Source organism: Vulpes vulpes, chromosome 1, assembly GCF_048418805.1.
Source record: "Vulpes vulpes isolate BD-2025 chromosome 1, VulVul3, whole genome shotgun sequence".
Classification (NCBI taxonomy): domain Eukaryota; kingdom Metazoa; phylum Chordata; class Mammalia; order Carnivora; family Canidae; genus Vulpes; species Vulpes vulpes.
The window spans coordinates 186,316,128-186,336,125 of record NC_132780.1 but is presented as its reverse complement, the minus strand read 5'-3'; the positions used below and the strand labels follow the sequence as shown (position 1 = coordinate 186,336,125).

The 19,998-nt window shown below is 36.8% G+C and overlaps 1 protein-coding gene across 1 annotated transcript in view; it reads left to right on the top strand.

The window, feature by feature from the left end:
• USP45 (ubiquitin specific peptidase 45) overlaps positions 1–19,998 on the top strand; it is a 73,107-nt gene that overhangs the window by 8,356 nt on the left and 44,753 nt on the right. Inside the window, exons 3-6 of the mRNA XM_072737892.1 lie at positions 606–778; positions 2,133–2,236; positions 6,832–6,932; positions 19,423–19,562. Coding sequence (XP_072593993.1) covers positions 606–778; positions 2,133–2,236; positions 6,832–6,932; positions 19,423–19,562 — 518 coding nt within the window. The remainder of the gene's footprint in view (positions 1–605; positions 779–2,132; positions 2,237–6,831; positions 6,933–19,422; positions 19,563–19,998) is intronic.

The following is a 19,998-nucleotide window of genomic DNA, read 5'->3' as shown; positions in this document are numbered from 1 at the left end:
AAACTTTTTATTTTTGAACTAATTAACAGGAAGCTTCAAAAAGATATACAAGGGGGTCCCATTCACTCTTCACTCAGCCTCTCCTGATTTAACATCTTGTATTTCTATAGCACACTATCAAAACCAGGGAAATGACATTAGTACAATCCTTAAAGCTTATTCTGATTCCACCAGATATGCAAGGCCTCATGTGTGTGTGTGTGTGTGTGTGTGTGTGTGTTTGTTTGTGTGTGTGTGTGTGTGTGTGCCTGTCTGCGTGGGTATAATTCTGTGCACTTTTATTACATGTATAGTTTTGTATAATCATCACAATTGAGATACCTGACTGTACCGTCACCATTTCAAGGGTTACCTATTTATAGCCACACTCCCTGCTCTCCATCCATAGTCCATAGCAGCCACAGATTTGTTCTTCAGCTCTGTAATTATGTTATTTCAAGAATGCCTTATAAATGGAACCATGCAGTAGTATCCTTTTGAGTTACTTTTTTTAAAATCTCGTTCCTTTTTAGTTACAGCATTTTAATGCTATTGACTTTTGCTTACTGATGACAGCACTTTGGTTTAGTAAAGAAAATGTTCAAATTTTGTTTTGTCTTATTCAGTAGGTTTTACTTGCCAGCATATAAGTCATGCTATCAGTGTGAATCATGTGAAGAAAGCAATAGCTGAGAATGTGTGGTCAGTTTGCTCAGAATGTTTAAAAGAAAGAAGATTCTGTGATGGGCAGCCAGTACTTCCCTCTGACGTTTGGTTGTGCCTCAAGTGTGGATTTCAGGTCAGAAAAGTGATTTTTATTTGTGAGTTTGTCTTAGATATTTTTCTGTGCTTATTGTGAGTTGGACTGTTGGTAATGTTTAGAACTTAAGATAAATTTATTCCATGTTTAGATAGAACTCTCCAAGGCTGAACTTAGAAACATTTGTTAAGGCGGAGTAAAATGTATGTTATTTTTAGAAAGTAATCATGTGTGGTATAGAGAAATACTTTGAAAGGGAATCCAACCTACCTGCAGTAGTTCTCATGTCTTACTTGCCTTTACCTATTTGTGTTTACTTAAGAAATGGATCCAAGTTTTTTTTACATCTTACTAGATTAATTTTTTTTTTAAGATTTTATTTGTTTATTCATGAGAGATACAGAGAGAGAGAGAGAGAGAGAGAGAGAGAGAGAGAGAGGCAGAGACACAGGCAGAGGGAAGAGCAGGCTCCATGCTGGGAGCCCGACATGGGACTCGATCCTGGGTGTCCAGGATCACAACCTGGGCTGAAGGCGGCACTAAAGCACTGAGCCACCTGGGCTGCCCCATTAGATTAATTTTTTTTTCTATGAAAAGATTTTTTTCAAAACAATTTTTCTGAACAGCTTAGAAGGTATTACTATCTGTAATATCCTTTGAATAACATTTAAGATGTGTATAATTTTTCTAAAATAAGAGGAATCCTTATTATCTCACATGGTTCATAAGTAGGACCACTTCAAGGCTAGTTAATTCAATGAAAAGGACATTGAAAACTGACGTTTCTTCCATTTTTCTTTTGTGCCACTCTCACTTTCATGGCTTTTTATGGCCAAAGATGTTTCATGCATTATTTATCATACAGCAATCCCCAAAGACCAGAAAGAGGGCAAAAAGTACATCCTTTCCCTGTTTTTGTTTTTAAATGTACGAGACTTTCCATGAAACATCTAATAGACTGCCCCTTGAGTCACATTGGCCAGAACTGGAACTCATTTCTTTACTTACCTGGTGAGGGAAATTACTGGATTGGTCTGAGTCTCAGTAGTTGTCAGTGGGTTTGGGTGGAGATGCAGACAATAGTAGAAAATGTGTATATAGGAGAAGGGGTCTGCGAGGATGCTCAGTGCCCCACTGAGTGTACACATTTTTAAATAATAGCGAAATGAACTTGATTCGTAATTGTTTTAGGTAAATACCGTATAACAAAAAGCGAATTAGCCTCTTTGCAAGAAATTAAGTTTAATGAGAATCTATTACTTTCTGAAACTTTCCCCTTCATGCTTGAAATTAAAAACCAAAACTCAGTATAAGTTTGCATATGATTTAAGTTTTGATTAATTTGAACAAACTTATATGTAGATCATACAAATAACATTCTATTCCTCTGTAGGGTTGTGGTAGAAACTCAGAGAACCATCATTCACTGAGGCACTACAAGAGTCGGAGAACAGAATATCACTGTATTACAATTAGTCTGAGCACGTGGGTTATATGGTAAGTTAGATGTTGTTACAACTTATGTCCACTACAAAAAATACCATTTTCTTTGAGCTTTCTAAGGTAAGATATTTTGAGATGTTATACCAACGTATGCTTTTTAGCCTGAACACAACCTGTGGAATGCTTTAATAAAACTAATATTACCCGCAGATATAAAATTTAAATAAGGAAAAATTGAGTCATCCTTCTACATTTTTAAAATTTTTCTTCATAGGATAAAGAAAACATTCTTCCTAGTTGATTTTTTGTAATGAATTTGCTAATACAGAATTCCAGAGTTCTAGAGAAGGAAGGTGCTTTAAGCAGTCAAGTGATTTGGTGATTCCCTACAGGGGAAGGGGTAAGCCTGAGCATTTGTAGTTTTGTAAAAACCTTTCAGGTGATTCTACTACTTAATCCTGGCTGGGAACCACGGCCAGTGTCTTCATTTTAAATATAAAGACACTGAGTATCATTTACTCTTTTATGGTTACAAAGTAAAAGTCCAGGCACTAAATCAAGTCTTTTGATTTGCTAGTTTCTTACCAGCATACCATACTGACTTCAGTGGTCTAAGTGGATACTGTATCAAAAAGCTTTGCATATATTTTACAATAAACTTTTCTTTTTTATATATGTATTTATCCAGCAGAAATTTTCTAAATGGAATCTATAGATTCCTGTAGATGCCTTGAATGAATTTGCAAAAGTTTTCAAGTTTTCCTTGAACAGAGATTTTCAAAATATTTTTTAAAGATTTTATTTATTTATTCATGAGAGACACAGAGAAAGAGGCAGAGACATAGACAGAGGGAGAAGCAGGCCCCATGCAGGGAGGCCGACGTCAGACTCCAGGATCACGCCCTGAGCCAAAGGCAGACGCTCAACCACTGAGCCACCCAGGCGTTCCAAGAGATTTTCAATTTTAAGACAAAAATATTTTAATTCTGTGTTTTCACTTCTGGGTTCTAAAATTTATATAACGATATTTTGGCTTATAGAACAGATAATCATAATTTGTGGCACAGGTCACGTACTTACTGCATATGTTTTTGTTTTGGTTGGCCCCAAGTAATAATACTGCGGAGAAGGAGGAAAGCTTGGAGATAGCTTACTCTGTGCATGATACACTGGAGCCTGAGGGAGAGGAGGATGATGCCATAGTGTGGCAGCTTAGGAAATATTTCTCTGTAGTCTGAATAGAGCAGTGGTCTCAAACAATGGGGCACATCACAATCACCAGGAAGGCTTGTTAAAATAGATTGCTGGGCCTCAGCCTGGAGATTCTGATTTAGTAGTTCCTGGGTAGGGCCTAAGTATTTGCATTTCTAACAAGTTCCTAGGTGTTGCCAATGCTGCTGGTCTGGAGACCACAGTTTGAGGACCACAGGAATAGAGGAAGGTAGAGGGAGAATTGAGTCACACCTGTTAGAATAGGCTGATTTCAAGTGAGCCTGTATCAGAACTTCTACTGTGGCTCATAGGACCACATCATGGTATGAATGATGATATAATTTCAGCAAAAACAAAACAAAAAAAACCCCCCTTACCTAGCACAATAGTGTTGTTAATTTTAACACTATTGATTTTATAATTTTGTTTTTATGCTTAATTGTATAATTTTGCTTTCATAGATAGAGTTATAAGGATGACCAATTTATTGATCATTTTGTGAGAATGAGATTTCTATTATAATGAAAATAATTTAAGTCACATTTGGGGATCTGTAAAATTATTTTCCATTCTAAGGAAGAAATTCAAGTTGGTCACATGTATTTACAGAAATTTAAAGTTTGGGACTATTTTCTTTTTCCCATCTAATTCTTAAACCTTTAACAGTTATATTGTTATATAGAACTCTTTAATTTTTTAAAAAAGATTTTTATTCATTTATTCATGAGAGACATAGAGAGAAAGGCAGAGACAGAGTCAGAGGGAGAAGCAGGTGCCCCACAAGGAGCCTGATGCGGGATTTGATCCTAGGACCCAGGATCACAACCTGAGCCAAAGGAGGACGCTTAACCGCTGAGCTACCCAGGCATCCCTAGAGCTGTTTAATTTAATTTTTTTAAAGATGTTATTTATTTATTCATGAGAGACACACCGATAGAAAGAGGCAGAGGGAGAAGCAGGCTCCATGCAGGGAGCCTGACGTGGGACTCGATCCTGGGGCTCTGGGATCACACCCTGGGCTGAAGGCAGGTGCTAACCTACTGAGCCACCCAGGGATCCCTGAGCTGTTTAATTTTAAGATGATAATATTTTTTTGGTTGTTGTGAGGAATTAAGCCAGAAAATGCATGTAAGGCATTTATAGCAAGTAGATGCTCAATTACATTTTTTTTTTTTTTGGTTATTTCTAATGGAAACAAAATTAATTTATGGTGCTGTCCTCTTTTCTTCAAATTCACTGCTATTGTGTTTTTTTTAATTTACATTTTCTTTTTGTACTCTTCAAAGTTACAATATATTTTATACCAAATAAAAATTAGATTGCAATGTCAATAAAAATTTCTTGACATTTCAGTATTTTGCAAATGAGCAATTTTTGCTAGTTTTGGCAATAATTACATTAGTAAATTTTGAGCATTTATTATAGTGTAAGCCTGGTAACTCTAATTACATTATTTGAATTCCATCATGGTCTGTTAGAAAAGGTGTTTTAGGAATGTTTTCTGTGACTTGTTTCCTTCACAGATTTATCTATATGAATCTATGTATTTCTGTGTGCAAGTGATAGAGTAGTACTTGTATTTTGAGTAAGAATAAATATTTGAATTTTGAGTGCTGTTTAGAAAAGAACCCCCCCAAAAAAAGAAAAGAAACCCAAATCTAATTTATAGATTTCTAATCTATAGGTTCTAATCTCAGAACCACTAGTAATTATAAGATTATGACTATGTAAGGTGATGCTGCTATAACACATATTTTAAAACACTTTTAATACATTCAAATATATGTTTTTATTTGACCATTGGATCTTATGAAGATAAAGGAAACAGGTAATAAGAATACATAGAAAAAATCTTTATTAATACTAAATGCACTAATGAGTAAATTTATGGAGGGCAGTTTTCTAAAAAGGAATGTGCTTTTAAAAATCTCTTTGGGGGCAGCCCTGGTAGCGCAGCGGTTTGGAGCCGCCTGTAGCCTGGGGTGTGATCCTGGAGACCCGGGATCAAGTCCCACATCGGGCTCCCTGCATAGAGCCTGCTTCTCCCTCTGTCTGTGTCTCTGCCCCTCTCTCTCTGTGTTTATGAATAAATAAATAAAATCTTAAAAAAAATAAAAATAAAAATCTCTTTGGGAACTCTCTCTTCCCACCTAAGCCCCAAAGAAAATAAAACGCTTACCCAGTCTTCCCCATCTCTACAAGTGGCATCTCCATCACTTAAGTATTCAAGCCAGAAGCCTAGCAGTTACTTTATTTCCCTTTTTATCTTGTTTTATTTTTTAATCCTTGAACAAAAGTGAACAAAATGATATAATGAAATCCTCTATACCCACCACCCAGCTTTAAACATTCCCAACTCACAGCAAGTCTTCTTTCTTCTAGACCAGAATTTCTCAATCTCAGTGCTGTCGTCATTTGAGGTGATAATTCTTTGCTGTGAGAGGACCATCCTGTACATCAAAGGATGTTTAGCACTGTCTACCTTGTAGATACCAGTAGCAGCTTCCCCAGTTCTAACAACCAAAATGTCTCAAAACATTCCCACATGTTCCCTAGGGAGCAAAATTGATCCTATTTGAGAATCATGGACTACGCCACATCCACTTCCCCCTTTCCATGGCAATTATTTTATACTTCCCCGTTTCTACCTGAAATATGTGTAAAGTAGATTTGTTCATTTTTCTCCAGATCTACTGTTTTTACCCTGATCTACCTGCTTCTGTTCCTGATTTCCTCCATCTGACATTAGTCAGAGTGATGTTTTTAAAATATAGATTGGGGGCACCTGGGTGGCTTAGTGATTGAGGAGCTGCCTTCAGTTCAGGGCATGATCCCGGGGGCTTGGGATTGAGTCCCACATCAGCTCACTGCAGGAAGCCTGCTTCTCCCTCTGCTTATGTCTCTGCCTCTCTCTGTGTCTCTCATGAAAAAATTAATTAAGAATCTTTTTTAAAAAATAAAATAAAATATAAATTGGATCACATCACTTCCCTGCTTAAAGATTTCCTCATGGCTTTCCATTACACTTGGGATAAAGTATCAAAGCTTTATTTTATTTATTTATTTTTTTTATTATAGTCACACACAGAGAGAGAGAGAGAGAGAGAGGCAGAGACACAGGCAGAGGGAGAAGCAGGCTCCATGCACCGGGAGCCTGACGTGGGATTCGATCCCGAGTCTCCAGGATCGTGCCCTGGGCCAAAGGCAGGCGCCAAACTGCTGTGCCACCCAGGGATCCCTCAAAACTTTATTTTGAATGATAGGCTCTGGATGAACTGTCTTCTCTAGAATTTCCTAATGCCTCACTCTAAATATACTCTCCCCTGCCATTTCAAGACAAGATTGGATAATAATCAACTTTATTACTTTATTACCTGGTGTACAACATTAATGAACGTGCTTTCATAATATTTGCTTACATATTTATATTTTTTCAGGTGTTATGAATGTGATGAAAAACTATCAACACATTGTAATAAGAAGGTTTTGGCTCAAACAGTTGATTTTCTCCAGAAACATGTTTCTAAAACACAAACAAGTAAGTTAAGCAGTTGCTAAAGAAATTTGTATTAAAAAAAATTAAGAAAAAAAGAAATTTGTATTAAAGTATGATATTCTGTATTTCATATAGAGTTTATAAGTTCATAAATAATGCCTTAGATTTTTGCTGTGACCTCTCCACACAAGTGCCATGCATTCCCAAGTAGCAATCTTGTGATGTTATCCTGTGTTGTATTTACATAACTAAAATGAGAAGCTAGAGAGGGTGGTGACTGGATCATGGGCTTCGGAGTCACACAGTGCTGAGTTTGAATTTGGGCTCCACTTAAATTACTTAGTTTACTTTAAATATTAGGAATGGGGATCCCTGGGTGGCACAGCGGTTTGGCGCCTGCCTTTGGCCCAGGGCACGATCCTGGAGACCCGGGATCGAGTCCCACGTTGGGCTCCCGGTGCATGGAGCCTGCTTCTCCTTCTGCCTGTGTCTCTGCCTCTCTCTCTCTCTCTCACTGTGTGCCTATCATAAATAAAAAAAAATTAAAAAAAATAAATAAAAAAAATTAGGATGATATTTCTATTGTGTGGGCTTATTGCGAGGCTTACAGAAAATGTTTTCTAAAAATTGAGAAATAATGTATTTAAAAATACTTATATAATGCCCAGGACATATTTCTGAAATGATATCCGTTATTCGTTACATAATCATAGTGCAGTTCTGACACTACCCGGAGTTAGGCTAATCTTACAGATTAAGCTCTATTTTCTACAGCCCAAAATACAGTTGTTTTTGTTAGCTATTGCTCTGAGACAGTAATGGCAAACAAATACCAAAGGAATTGGAGAAGGTAAGCACAGGTTCGAACAGCTGAAGAAATGATGAATTTTATTCACTCATTTATTCAACAAACATTTATTGAAACCTTAGTCTGTCTCAGGCATACAAGTCAGAGTTCCAATTCTACTCAAATAAAGAACCAGGGAAATATGGTGATAATAGACATTTACCACTTCAGGAAAGGGTTGCCTGAGTGGCTCAGTGGTTGAGCATCTGCCTTCGGTTCAGGGCCTGATCCCAGAGTCCTGGGATCAAGTCCCGCATCGGGCTCCCTGCAGGGAGCCTGCTTCTCCCTCTGCCTGTGTCTCTGCCTTTCGCTGTGTCTCTCATGAATAAATAAATAAAATCTTAAAAAAAAAAAAAAAAAAACGAAACCAAAAACACACTTCAGGAACAGATGTTGGTCTTAATGCTGCCTCCTGAAAGCTGCACATTTAATGTGGGTTTTTTTTTCCCCCCACAATAAGATATGTAGGGATATGATGGCACGGTGGCAAAAGTCCAGTTGTAGGAAATGTTTTATCTGGATTTTTTTTTTTCACCTTAGACATTTCTTGAAGAATAAAGCCAGTCTGATTTCATTCCAGTTTTATAGATTTCTTAAATATTTATTATCATAATGTATATAAGGTTGGGAGCATGGAATGATATGGTACAAAGACCATGGGCCTTGTCAGAGTGTGGGGTCTGGCATTCATATTGGACTCTTTCAGTCACTGGCTATATGACCTGGGGTGGGTTACAGTTCATCTGAGCCTCATTTTCCTCAGCAGTTCCTCCGTCTTTTTCATGGTGCTTAAGGGCATAGAGATTGATAAGACAGTTCCTGTCCTAAAGAATAATGATAAGCAGAATGGAGTTATATTTTGAGTGATGTTCAGATATTCTAAAAGGGTTGTAATATTCAATTGAAAGGAAGTGAGAAAGAATTGTGAATGAGTTGGCTTTCAGGCTGAAGAATTTTGGGTAGGTAGAGGTTAGAAAAGCAATCATTTCGAGTAGTGGGAAGCACCGGTGCAACCCTTAACTGTGTTTATGGAACCATGGGTAGCACCTGGAATGGTGGGAAACAGGTTCTTGAGGGAGCTTGAGAGTGTGTCGAGCCTTCAAAGTTAGGGAGAGATCTAATTCTGAATTCAAGGTTTCCAGAAGTTCCAGGTCAAAATGTCATTTTGTTTGTGTTCCATGCTACAATATCTCTCAGGCAAGTTTGATTTAAAATAAGATCTGTTGGCATTTGAGAAGTAAGGTTTTTGGGATAGTAATCTGTAATATTCTTTCTGGTCTGAGGCTTTATTTTTATAAAATACATTAAAAATCAGATATGAAAGTTTCTATTGGGGTTTGTAGGAATGCTGGATTATGATTATGCAGCTATTTTATTTTTTATTTTTAAGATTTTATTTTTTTTATTCACGAGAGACACAGGGAGAGAGGCAGAGAGAGACATTGAGGGAGAAGCAGGCTGCCTGCAGGGAGCTCAGTGCAGGACTCATTGCCCAGACTCCAGGATCACGACCTGAGCCAAAGGCAGATGTTCAACCACTGAGCCACTCAGGTGCCCCTATGCAACTATTTTTAAATGACAGTTGTAGAGACTGTAGAAATAAAATAATGTCTGAATATGGTAATGAAAAAAGATTATGAAACTATACTGTATTTTAGGTGGGAGAATAAGAATGGTTTTAAAGGATTCTTTTTATATTTTGCTCTAAGAAAAATAACTGCTGAGAAAAGCCTCTATCTGTACTTTACACATGTTAAGTTATGCAAATCCTGAACAATTTCATGTCTAATAACGTCTATTACATCTAATTTAGCTACTCTGCACAGAGAAATCTAGGCCAGTGCCCCATCCTTTTGTAAATACCACCAGCTCAGTGAATCTCAGCTTTTGGTGTCAATAGCCTGTTAAGAGTCCTAAAATTTTAGTGAAGACTTAAAGAGTTTTGCTTAGGTAGGTTATATCTATCAATATTTAACGTATTAAAAATTTAAAAATAACAATATTTATGAAGTCACTGAAAAATAGCAATAATTTCCATGATATGTTAACACAAATAATATGTTTTTAGGAAAGATAACTATTTTGTAAAACAACACAAACTTGATAAGTGGCACTGTTTTACATTGTTTACCTATAGCTTAATAAAAACCGTTGGATTCTCTTATCTACTTCATATTCAGTATATGATGCGTAGTCTCTGGAAAACTGCATTATGTAACTGAGAATGAGTGAAAGTAAAAAAAAAAAAAAAAGCAAATAATATAGGCTTATTGTGAAAATACTTTTGACCTTAAGGACGGGGAAAGGAGGAGGGTGTCTTCAGATCCACTTTTAGAACTGCTGAACTAGCACATTTCTGTCTGTACTTTCTGTTTTCACCCTCATTTGTCCTAAGTTGCGGTTCTATTCTCTTTGATTCTCGATGTGGCTAAGCAGTAAATACTTGCTGATTTGAACGGAGCTTTCATGTGACTAGTTTTTACTGAGAAGTAGAATAGGCTTTGCATTTTCACCAAAAAAAGTCCTGACTACTAATCTCAAAATTATCTTATTCATTCGGCTTTTAATATACCTGAGCTACTACCTCGTGCTAAATGCTGTGCTAGGTATTGGAGATACAATAGTGAATGAAAGAGATCTATTTCTGTTTCTGCTATTTAATAGATCTTCTGGTCAGGTGAGGAATATTGACAAATCATACTTAATTGCTTAATAATTGTTTAGGTAGTGCTGTGATGCAGCAAATGCAGGGGACTATGAGGACCCTTTGGAGTAGTATCTAATGTAGACAAGCTATTTTTATTTAGAGCAAGAACCTCCTTCTTCTTCTTCTTTTTTAAGATTTTATTTATTTAAGAGGGAGAGCGTTTTGGAGTGCATGGGATCAGCAGGGGGAGGAGGAGGGCCAGAGGAAGGCCAGAGGGAAAGGGAGAAGCAGACTCCCGCTGAGTGGGAGTTCCATCCCAGGACCCCAAGATCATGACCTGAGCCGAAGTCAGACGCTTTTTTTTTTTCATATTTTATTTATTTATTCATGAGAAACACACAGAGAGAGGCAGAGACATAGGCAGAGGGAGAAGCAGGCTCCTTGCAGGGAGCCTGATGTGGCACTCGAAACCAGGACCCCGGGATCACGACCTGAGCCGAAGGCAGATGCTCAACCACTGAGCCACGCAGGCACCCCAAAGTCAGACACTTAACCGACTTAGCCACCCAGGCGCCCCTAGAGCAATAGCCTTCGAAGCCAAGAGCTGAAGGGTATGTAGAAATTAGGTGCACAAGGAGGAAAGGAGTATGTGTTCCAGGCAGAGGAACTAGCTAATTGATGAGGGAGCCTGATAATGTTCAGGGAATTCTATAGGGCTGCAGGTTGAGTTTTGTGATGTTGGGGGATGGTGAGAGGGTGAGACTAGAGGTAAGTAGGAACAGATATTGTAGGGCCTTGTAAGTTTAGAGTTTATCCTATAGGCAGTTAGGAACCACTAATGGATTTTTAAGTGGAGAAGTGGATAATCAGTTTTGTATTTTAGAAAAACCACTTAACTGTAATAGATAGAAATGCCTTTGTATGTATACCTACTCATTCATCTGCAGTATCAATTTATTATACGACTAAAGATTTTTTTTTAAGGCTGATGGTTAGGAGTTAGTGGAATTTTGAAAATAGACAGGTGAAGTAATCATTTGGTTCTAAGGTACAAGAGTAGTGGGGCAGGCAAATGTTGTCTTTTTACTCTTTAAAGATTAAACTTTTCAGCTGTAGAAATGGGCAAATTACATTAATACTACATGACTGGCTTAGGTAATTGCATTAAGCAATTGAGGAAATCCCAGTGCAGGTTCCCATAAGAATGCTTACAGCTGTGTAGATTTCACATCTGATGCTAGGATTTGCTTAAAAAAAGAAATGTCCATACCTCCCCCTCAAACACATACCAGAAAACTAAAAACAATAAGCATAATAAGAAGGTCACATATAACAGAAGATTAAAAAAAAAGGCAAGAAAACTTGATTGTGAAAACAGAGAAATATGTATTATTAAAAATGGGCCATTGTTCTCTGAGGGCTCAAGAGATTTGTCACTTTGATAGTCTTGTAAATATCATGTAAATATTCTACAAACACTTCCTGAATATAGGTTTTCCTGGTGAAATAATATCATTCAATATTGGTTTGCTTTTTGTAAACTAGACAGATGATAGACAATCCCACATTCTTTTCTGAATAAATTTTAATACTGGTGAGATTCCACTTTCATAGAGCTTAAAGAGGACATAAAATATATTCTGTTAAATTCATTAACCTTAAAAAAATTCATTAAGCATATGCTTTTGGTAAAAAAGACATGAGTTATGTTCTTCTGGCTTTATTAGGAATAAGTGTGCTGTATATTTTTTTGAAATAAAGTCAATGGCATGTTTGGGATCAAATAAAATGAGGATAAATAATATTGTGCCCTTTCATAGTAACAATTTGAATATAATATAATACTTTATAACTCTTTTTAAAAAAGGAATACATTTTCTTTTGCTATAAAGTGACAGTCATACACCTAATAAATTTATTTGCATTTTCAGAAATAAGTACTAAACATAATTATTTCCATGTGTAAAAGGGGCTAGGGACAAAAAGATATTCGGCATTTAAAAAGCAACTTGTTACTCGTAGGGATATAAATCCACAGTTCTCCATCCAAACTTCAGAACACGGGAAATTATTTGAGTGATTCTCAGTTCTTGAAAAGATGGCACTAACTAGTACCTTTGCAAAATATATAGGGAGAAGTTAATTGCATACAGTGGGTGCTTAGGGCGTTAGGGCTGAATTCTTTTCAGGAACCTTTTGAGAAGGGCAGCTATAAACTTTAATAAAGGTATAAATTCACACCAAAGACACCCAGCCATTGATTATATCCAGCTTTTGCTAAAGAGTAGTGGCCTTTTCTTTCATATCACCACTAGCATTTCATTAGTCTCTTAAATTGTCACACTTATTAACCTTATCCACTGTTACCCAGACAGATAGTTGATCATAATGGTTAAGTTTGTGGAATCTGAAGCCAGACTGCCTGGATGTGAATCTCCTCTCCATCACTAACTGGGTGCCTCAATTTCATGATCTACAGTGGGGACAATTTTCAGAGGAAATAATACTCTCAATCTTCTTTAAGCAAACTGCAAAATAAGTTTACTTTTCCTGTGCCCATGAGAAACTTGAGAATCACTAGTGTTCCTCTTTTAGTTTAACCAAGGTAATAACAAATATTTATAATTTTAAGTTAGACATTTAATACTGCTTGGCAACAAATTTACTTAGTCGCTGTTTTCAGTTTTCTCCCATGGAAGCTGCATCTCTTTGTACTTGCTCTTTATTACTGTAGATGATTATTTTTTTTTTTTGGAAATTTTTGGCCAGTTTAGGAATACACCTTAAATTTTGATTCCTGTTGTTAAATTGCCTTCCAGAAAGATTATACAAAGGGTATAGTTGACAAAAATACCTCTTTTTCCATATTTAGCTTTGCTTATCTTTTTAGGGGTTTTATTTTTTGGCAATAATGAAGTTTTTAATGTTCTCATTACCAGATCCATCAATGTTTTCTGTAAAAGCTTTTTTTCATTTTGGGGGCTATGCCTTGAAAAGACTTTTGTACTCCACGATTATGAAGATATTCACCTACAATTTCTTGTATATTACTCTTTTATATATGATTTAATATTTTTAGATTTGGTTTTAAAAAATATAACCATAGGATCTTTATATTGGAGTCATTTTTATGGTAGAAAAATTTGAGGTACTTAAGATTACTTTTTAGATAGTCTAGTCTTAGCTAAGTTACTGAAAAAAATTTTTTTTTCTTTGCTGGTGCTTCACCCAGTTTTCTATCTTGCAAGATCTGAGGTATGTATAGAACTTATGAGGTCTACTCGGTTAACCAGCAACTCTTTCAGTATTCAGATTATAGGCTTTAAGGGTAACTACAGAGCTTTAAACATTTTACCTGGAATGCCTAAAGCTTTCTCTCAATGTTCTTTGCATTCTGGGTCTTTGTTTATTTCATTACCTAAGTGCAACATCTGATGACAGTGTTGGTAATATAAAAGAGATAAGTGAGGTGAGATAGAGTATGTTCTTTTTGATATAGTAACTTTGTAACCCTGAAAATCTTTGATTATTCTTTTAAATTATGGGCATTTCATGGCTTCAGGTAAAAGTTGAGAACAAAATAAATAATTGGTAATCAAATTTTGTATAGTTTGTCTTTTTTGTTATTGCCGTAACAGCCATATCCTTTTAATTATCCCATACTTCCAAACATCTTGAAGTTCGGTCCTTAGTGCATTTGGTTCTGTGTTTATAAAGGAAGTGTTCTTAAAGTGAACATGATCTAAAAGTCAATGCCAGATTGAGAAAGGCTTGTTGTCTCTAAAGACAAAATGATCTATAGTCATTTTGTTAGAAGTAATACATTGCTTTTTATTAAAACACACACAAACACACACACACAAAATAAAACACACACACATGTTTGTATGTCAAATTCTTGAGAGACTGATTCAGATACCCTTGTTTTTAATTTTTTTTTTTTAAGATTTATTTGATGGGGCAGAGGGGCTAGAAAGAGAGGGTGAAAGAGAATCTCCATCAGGCTCCAAGCTGAGTGCAGAACCTGACGTGGGGCTCTATCCCACAACCTTGAGATCATGACCTGAGCCGAAATCAAGAGTTAGATGGTTAACCTACTGAGCCACCCGGCGCCCCTGGATACCCTTGTTTTAAACCAGAATCTTAAATTCTCAGCTGACAGTTTCTTAATAAGCAAATGTGCATGTCTACTTGGTTTCTAAAAGTTTTGCTAAGACATTATCATGAATGTGAGGTTTAATATCTCTATGCTGTTCCCTGTGTATCAGTCTTTATATTTATAAATCCTAATCAATTAAGTATGACGTTACAGATAGTAGTTCATATAGTACCTGATGCACAATGGAAATTTAATAAATCAATTGAATTTGAATTGTTACATAAGTGGACTACTTAGTGAAACAAAAGACTTGCACTTTAAAACATATTTGGAGTGCCTGGATGGCTCAGTCAGTGAAGTGTCCAACTCTTGATTTCAGCTCAGGTCATGATCTCAGGGATGTGAGATGGAGCCCTGAGTGTTGGCAACTGTACTCAGCAGGGACTCTGATTGAGATTTTCTTTCTCCTTCTACCCCTTTCCCTCCAGTGCTTGCCTGCTCGCTCACTCTCTAAAGTGAGTAAATCTTCAAAGAAATTTTTGAAAACACGTTTAAATAATTCTTAGAGAATGTCATTTTATTTTAAATTATCTCATCTATTTAAGTCTAATAGCATAATTAATTTTGAATATGTTCTCACAGACTTACATGTAAAAGTCAATAAACAGACCCTTGCCACTTGTGTGAAGTGGCTATTTAACCATGAAATAAACTATTTTTATTGCTGTTGCCCTGTGGATATGTTCTTTCTGGCAGTGCTGTCCATATTTGGTGGCTCTGCATGGAGAGCCAGGTGGTGCTGAAAAGCATCGCACAGTGAAGCGTGGATATATCTAGGTTCGACATTTGTCATCCCTTACTGCTGAAGGGAAGGGTAAAATCTGTTTTTCCATATGTTTATGCTTTTTTTTTTTGCCCGCAGTTTTGTCCAGATGGTCTTATGAACATTGTTTACTTTAGGTTGCTATCCCAGATGTTTTGAAAACTGATGGGTAAATGTGGTACACAGATACATAATCATTTGTGTGTTACAGTTTTAAAATGTTATTTGTTCTTGTAAGAATAAAATATAATTTATTTCTGGGAGTATTTATCCAGTGAATGATAAAAATATTAAAATACAAAAATACGTATTTTATATATGGTTACTATAATCTATATAGTTTATTTTCCCCAACATTTTTTCATGTTAATAAGCAAAAAAATATATATATATACGTATTATGGCAAAGTGAACTAAACAAAATACTTTTGAGGAGTCATTTGTCAGGGCTGTGTATATCTAGATATGTAAGACTCTTGCCTTCCTATCTTTTATAATTCTTCTTATTGTACATAAATCACTGGAGAGAAATTAGGTGATAAAATGGCAATAGATTTGTAATGAAAAGACTGTCATTGTGACTTTGGGCAAATCACTTAACCCGTTGGAGACTGAGCTTTGTAAACATAAAGCCAGAGGAACAGCCTTGCCAAAAAGATGGGCTAATGCTTGGATTTAATTATTCTGTCGTTTTAACGATCTTAAAAATCACTAGGAAGCCATCTAGTGGCAACAACTGTAACGAGAGCTGAAAGCAGCCAATTCTAGGCTCTAGTTGGAATCTCAGATATAATGAAGAGGTGGACTCATTTGCAAACCCAGCCAGGACCCATATGGGGCCTCTTCTTGTTTGTGTAGTGCTTCTTAACCCCTGACTGGCTGTTTTCATTTGCATTTACATCCACTTGCAGGTTTGAGTACTGTCTTGCTTTTTCCTGCTTTTGCTTTCCTCTGTGCCTTGCCCCTGCACTTCAGTGACCTCTCCATTGGTTGTACCAGCCTTTTCCCCCAAGCTGTAATATGGAGCTTAATTCTTATCACTTGTTTTAATATATGGAAGTAGGAGAAGAGATCTATCTTGCTAATTTTTCTCGGTGTTAACTCAGAACTCTAGCGTTGGGAGTCAAAAACAACTCGTAAGTACCTAGACAACAGACATCCAGTAACAATGGCTAATGTTTAAAGAATAAGCCAACAGGGGCCCTTGGGTGACTCATTCAGCTAAGCAGTTGACTCTTAATTTTGGCTCTGGTCATGATCTCTGGGTCCTGGGATCCAGCCCCACTTTGGGTTCTGTGCTCAGCAGGGAGTCCGCTTGAGGGTTCGCTCTCCATATGCCCCTACCTCTGCTTGCGTGCCCCCCCCACTTCAAATAAACAAGTCTTAAAAAAAAAAAAGGAAGTGAACAGGAAAATAAAGGAATAAAATGGGTGATAAGTTCTATGGGAAAATGTTATGTCACAGATAAAAGTTGCTAAGACTTGAAAGAAAAATATTTTCCCTGCAGTAGATTTACTTAATGAAAAAAAAAAAAAAAAAAAACCTTAGAAACCACCAGTTCATTTTTCTCAATGCGGTCACATGTTTCCATATGTTTAAAAGAAAAGCCAAGAAGCTATGAAAACCACAAAGTCGATATAAAAGGCAAAATTTATATTAGCAATTCAGAAAATCAATTAGAAATAAGAGATAAACTTGAGACAAAACCCCAGGAAGTTACAGGAAATGATTAAAGAGGAGAAAAAAGTGAGGACAGATAAATGATGGGCATGAAGAATAGCTTATGAAGGTATGGATTTTGGCACAAACAACAATTAGGGGGAGAGCCTCCCCCTTGATTGATGCCTTTTGTCTGACAAAAGTCGCAGATGCCAAGCCTTATTTGAACCAGTAGGTTGTGAAAGATATCAGTCTGCCCATACCTGAGATTCAAGTTTCTCTTTATGGTGTTTACTCCCTGTTTCTGTCCCAGAAAACAGAGCCACCTCCAGCCTTGTTCATATCCCTTAATGCTGTTGCATAAAAGGGCAGGAAGGGAGGGGATGTCTTAACTCATTTACTCTTAAGAATTCATCAGAAGCATGGAGGGCCAAGATGCTACTGAATCTGCTGTTTAATCTGATATGTTTTCATTTATATTGAATTTTTATTATGTGTGTTCTCCCCAACATTACAAAACCCCTGTAAAGAAAGAGCAGTAGAGGGCACCCTGGGTGGTTCAGCGGTTTAGCGCCGCCTTCAGTCCAGAGCGTGATCCTGGAGACCAGGGATCCAGTCCCACATCAGGCTCCCTGCATGGAGCCTGCTTCTCCCTCTGCCTGTGTCTCTACCCCTCTCTCTGTGTCTCTCATGAATGAATAAATAAATAAATCTTAAAAAAAAAAAACGAGCAGTAGTAAGACATTTTCTGATCTCCATCAGTCTGGTTGGGGAGACAGCCAAATATTTAAAAATTAATTAGCAAGGCAAGGCAGTATGTCAGTATTAGATGAATAAAGCATATATTTGCAAAGAACTACAAAATCTGAGGGTTGAAAGGAATTTAAAAGAGTATTTCAGTTAAAACCAAAAGACTTGAGAACTTGGGAATTTCTTGTCAAACTCCAAATTATATGTTTATATTTTTAATAGATTTTATTGAGAAGGCAAAAACATGAGTGAGGGCAAAGGGAAGCACAGAGGGAGAAGCAGAAAATCTCAAGTGGATTTGTGCTGAGCACGGAGCCCATCTTGGGGGTCAATCTCACCACTCTGACGTCATGACCTGAGTTGAAATCACGAGTCAGACACTTAACTGAGCCCGAGAGGCCTTCAAATTATATTTTGATTCAGCAAGTAATGTGCTGTTGAAATAGATATGATCAATCATGTCAGTTTGTAAATGTTAGAAGTTGTTCTTCATTTTCATATTGTTTTGAAAAATGAATTGATATTATAATTTTCAAATTTTCATAAATTATGTAAGCCAGTGAGCCCAAAAGATGCACATATGTATTGTACATATAGGTACTTTACTTTTTATATTATAATATAGTTCCATAATTTTTTAAACATTTTGACAGCTTCAGACTTACAGAAAAGTTGCAAGAATGATACCAAAAAATTGCCACTATATGGTGATTTTACAATTCCAACATTTCTTCTGTGTGTTCTTTGGCATTTTCTTGTTAGTTTTTTTTTTTAAGGATTTATTTATTTATTTATGATAGAGGAGGGGCGGGCAGAGACACAGGTACAGGGAGAAGCAGGCTCCATGCCAGGAGCCCGACATGGGACTCGATCCTGGAATTCCAGGATTGCACCCTGGGCCAAAGGCAGGCGTCAAACCGCTGAGCCACTCAGGGATCCCCAGTTTTTTTTTTTTAAGATTTTATTTATTCATTCATGAGAGACACAGGCACCCCGCTGGGAGCCGTATGTGGGACTCAGTCCCAGGACCCTGGGATCACGACCTGAGCCAGAGGCAGACGCTCTACCACTGAGCCACCCAGGTGTCCCTGTTGGCATTTTCTTGTATGGAAGAGTTTTTCCCTTTTCTTCCCATTTAGAAAACATATTATTGATTCTGACTCATTCTCATTTTGTTCAGTGAATAGTAAACTATTACTACCCTTCTTTATTTTGATATTCACGTTGGACCAGTGGGAGCCTATTTGGAGTGGTCCATGAGTATTTCAACCTAGTCATCACTTTCTTTGAACACTTCCTTATTTTCTGCGCACAATAAAAATGTTATAGGCTTACTTTGTTTCTTTGCCACCCTAGGTTGAGAATTAGCCTTTTCTTCAAGAAGTCTTCATTTCCTTTAGTGGGAAATGGTATTTAGGTACCAAGATCTGGATGTTTCCTTCTTGACTTGTTTCAACTTTATTCTTTTATGCTTGACCATTTAATTCATGTGGAATTTATTCTTCAGTGTGGTATGTGGTATAAATGTGTAGCAGTTAAGATATAAGCCAGAGACATTTATTTGTGTTTGTGTTCTTGCCTTTCAGGGACACCGATTCAGGGGAAAATCTTAATTTTAATTAATGTATTTAAATTATTTCAAATGATTTACGTATAGATGTATATTTAATTTTACATCTTATGTTAGTTATGTGTTCTGTAACTTAGGTGCATTTTCTAGAATCCTGAAACTTTGTGAAGAAAAATGTGAAACAGGTGAAAAGAAGGGAAGAAAAGGAAGCAGTGTAACAGCTGTGAAAGGAATTTCAAATTTAGGAAATACTTGCTTTTTTAATGCAGTCATGCAGGTAAGAGCCATCAGGAATCTTTGTAAAATATAAAAGATAACTTTAATTTATATTTATTGATGTACCTATAAACTAGCTGATGACTGCTAAACGTTCCCCTAGAAATTTCTCTGTTTTCTTATTTGTTTTAGGATATACTTTTTTTAATTTTTATTTATTTATGATAGTCACAGAGAGATAGAGAGAGAGGCAGAGACACAGGCAGAGGGAGAAGCAGGCTCCATGCACCAGGAACCTGACGTGGGATTCGATCCCGGGTCTCCAGGATCGCGCCCTGGGCCAAAGGCAGGCGCCAAACCGCTGCGCCACCCAGGGATCCCCTGTTTTAGGATATTTTTAACTGTTGCTACTTACATACATACATACACCACCTTTTCACACATTGCTTCCAAAAGGCCTTCTCTCTGTGTTTTATCATGGTTCTGTCTGTAATACT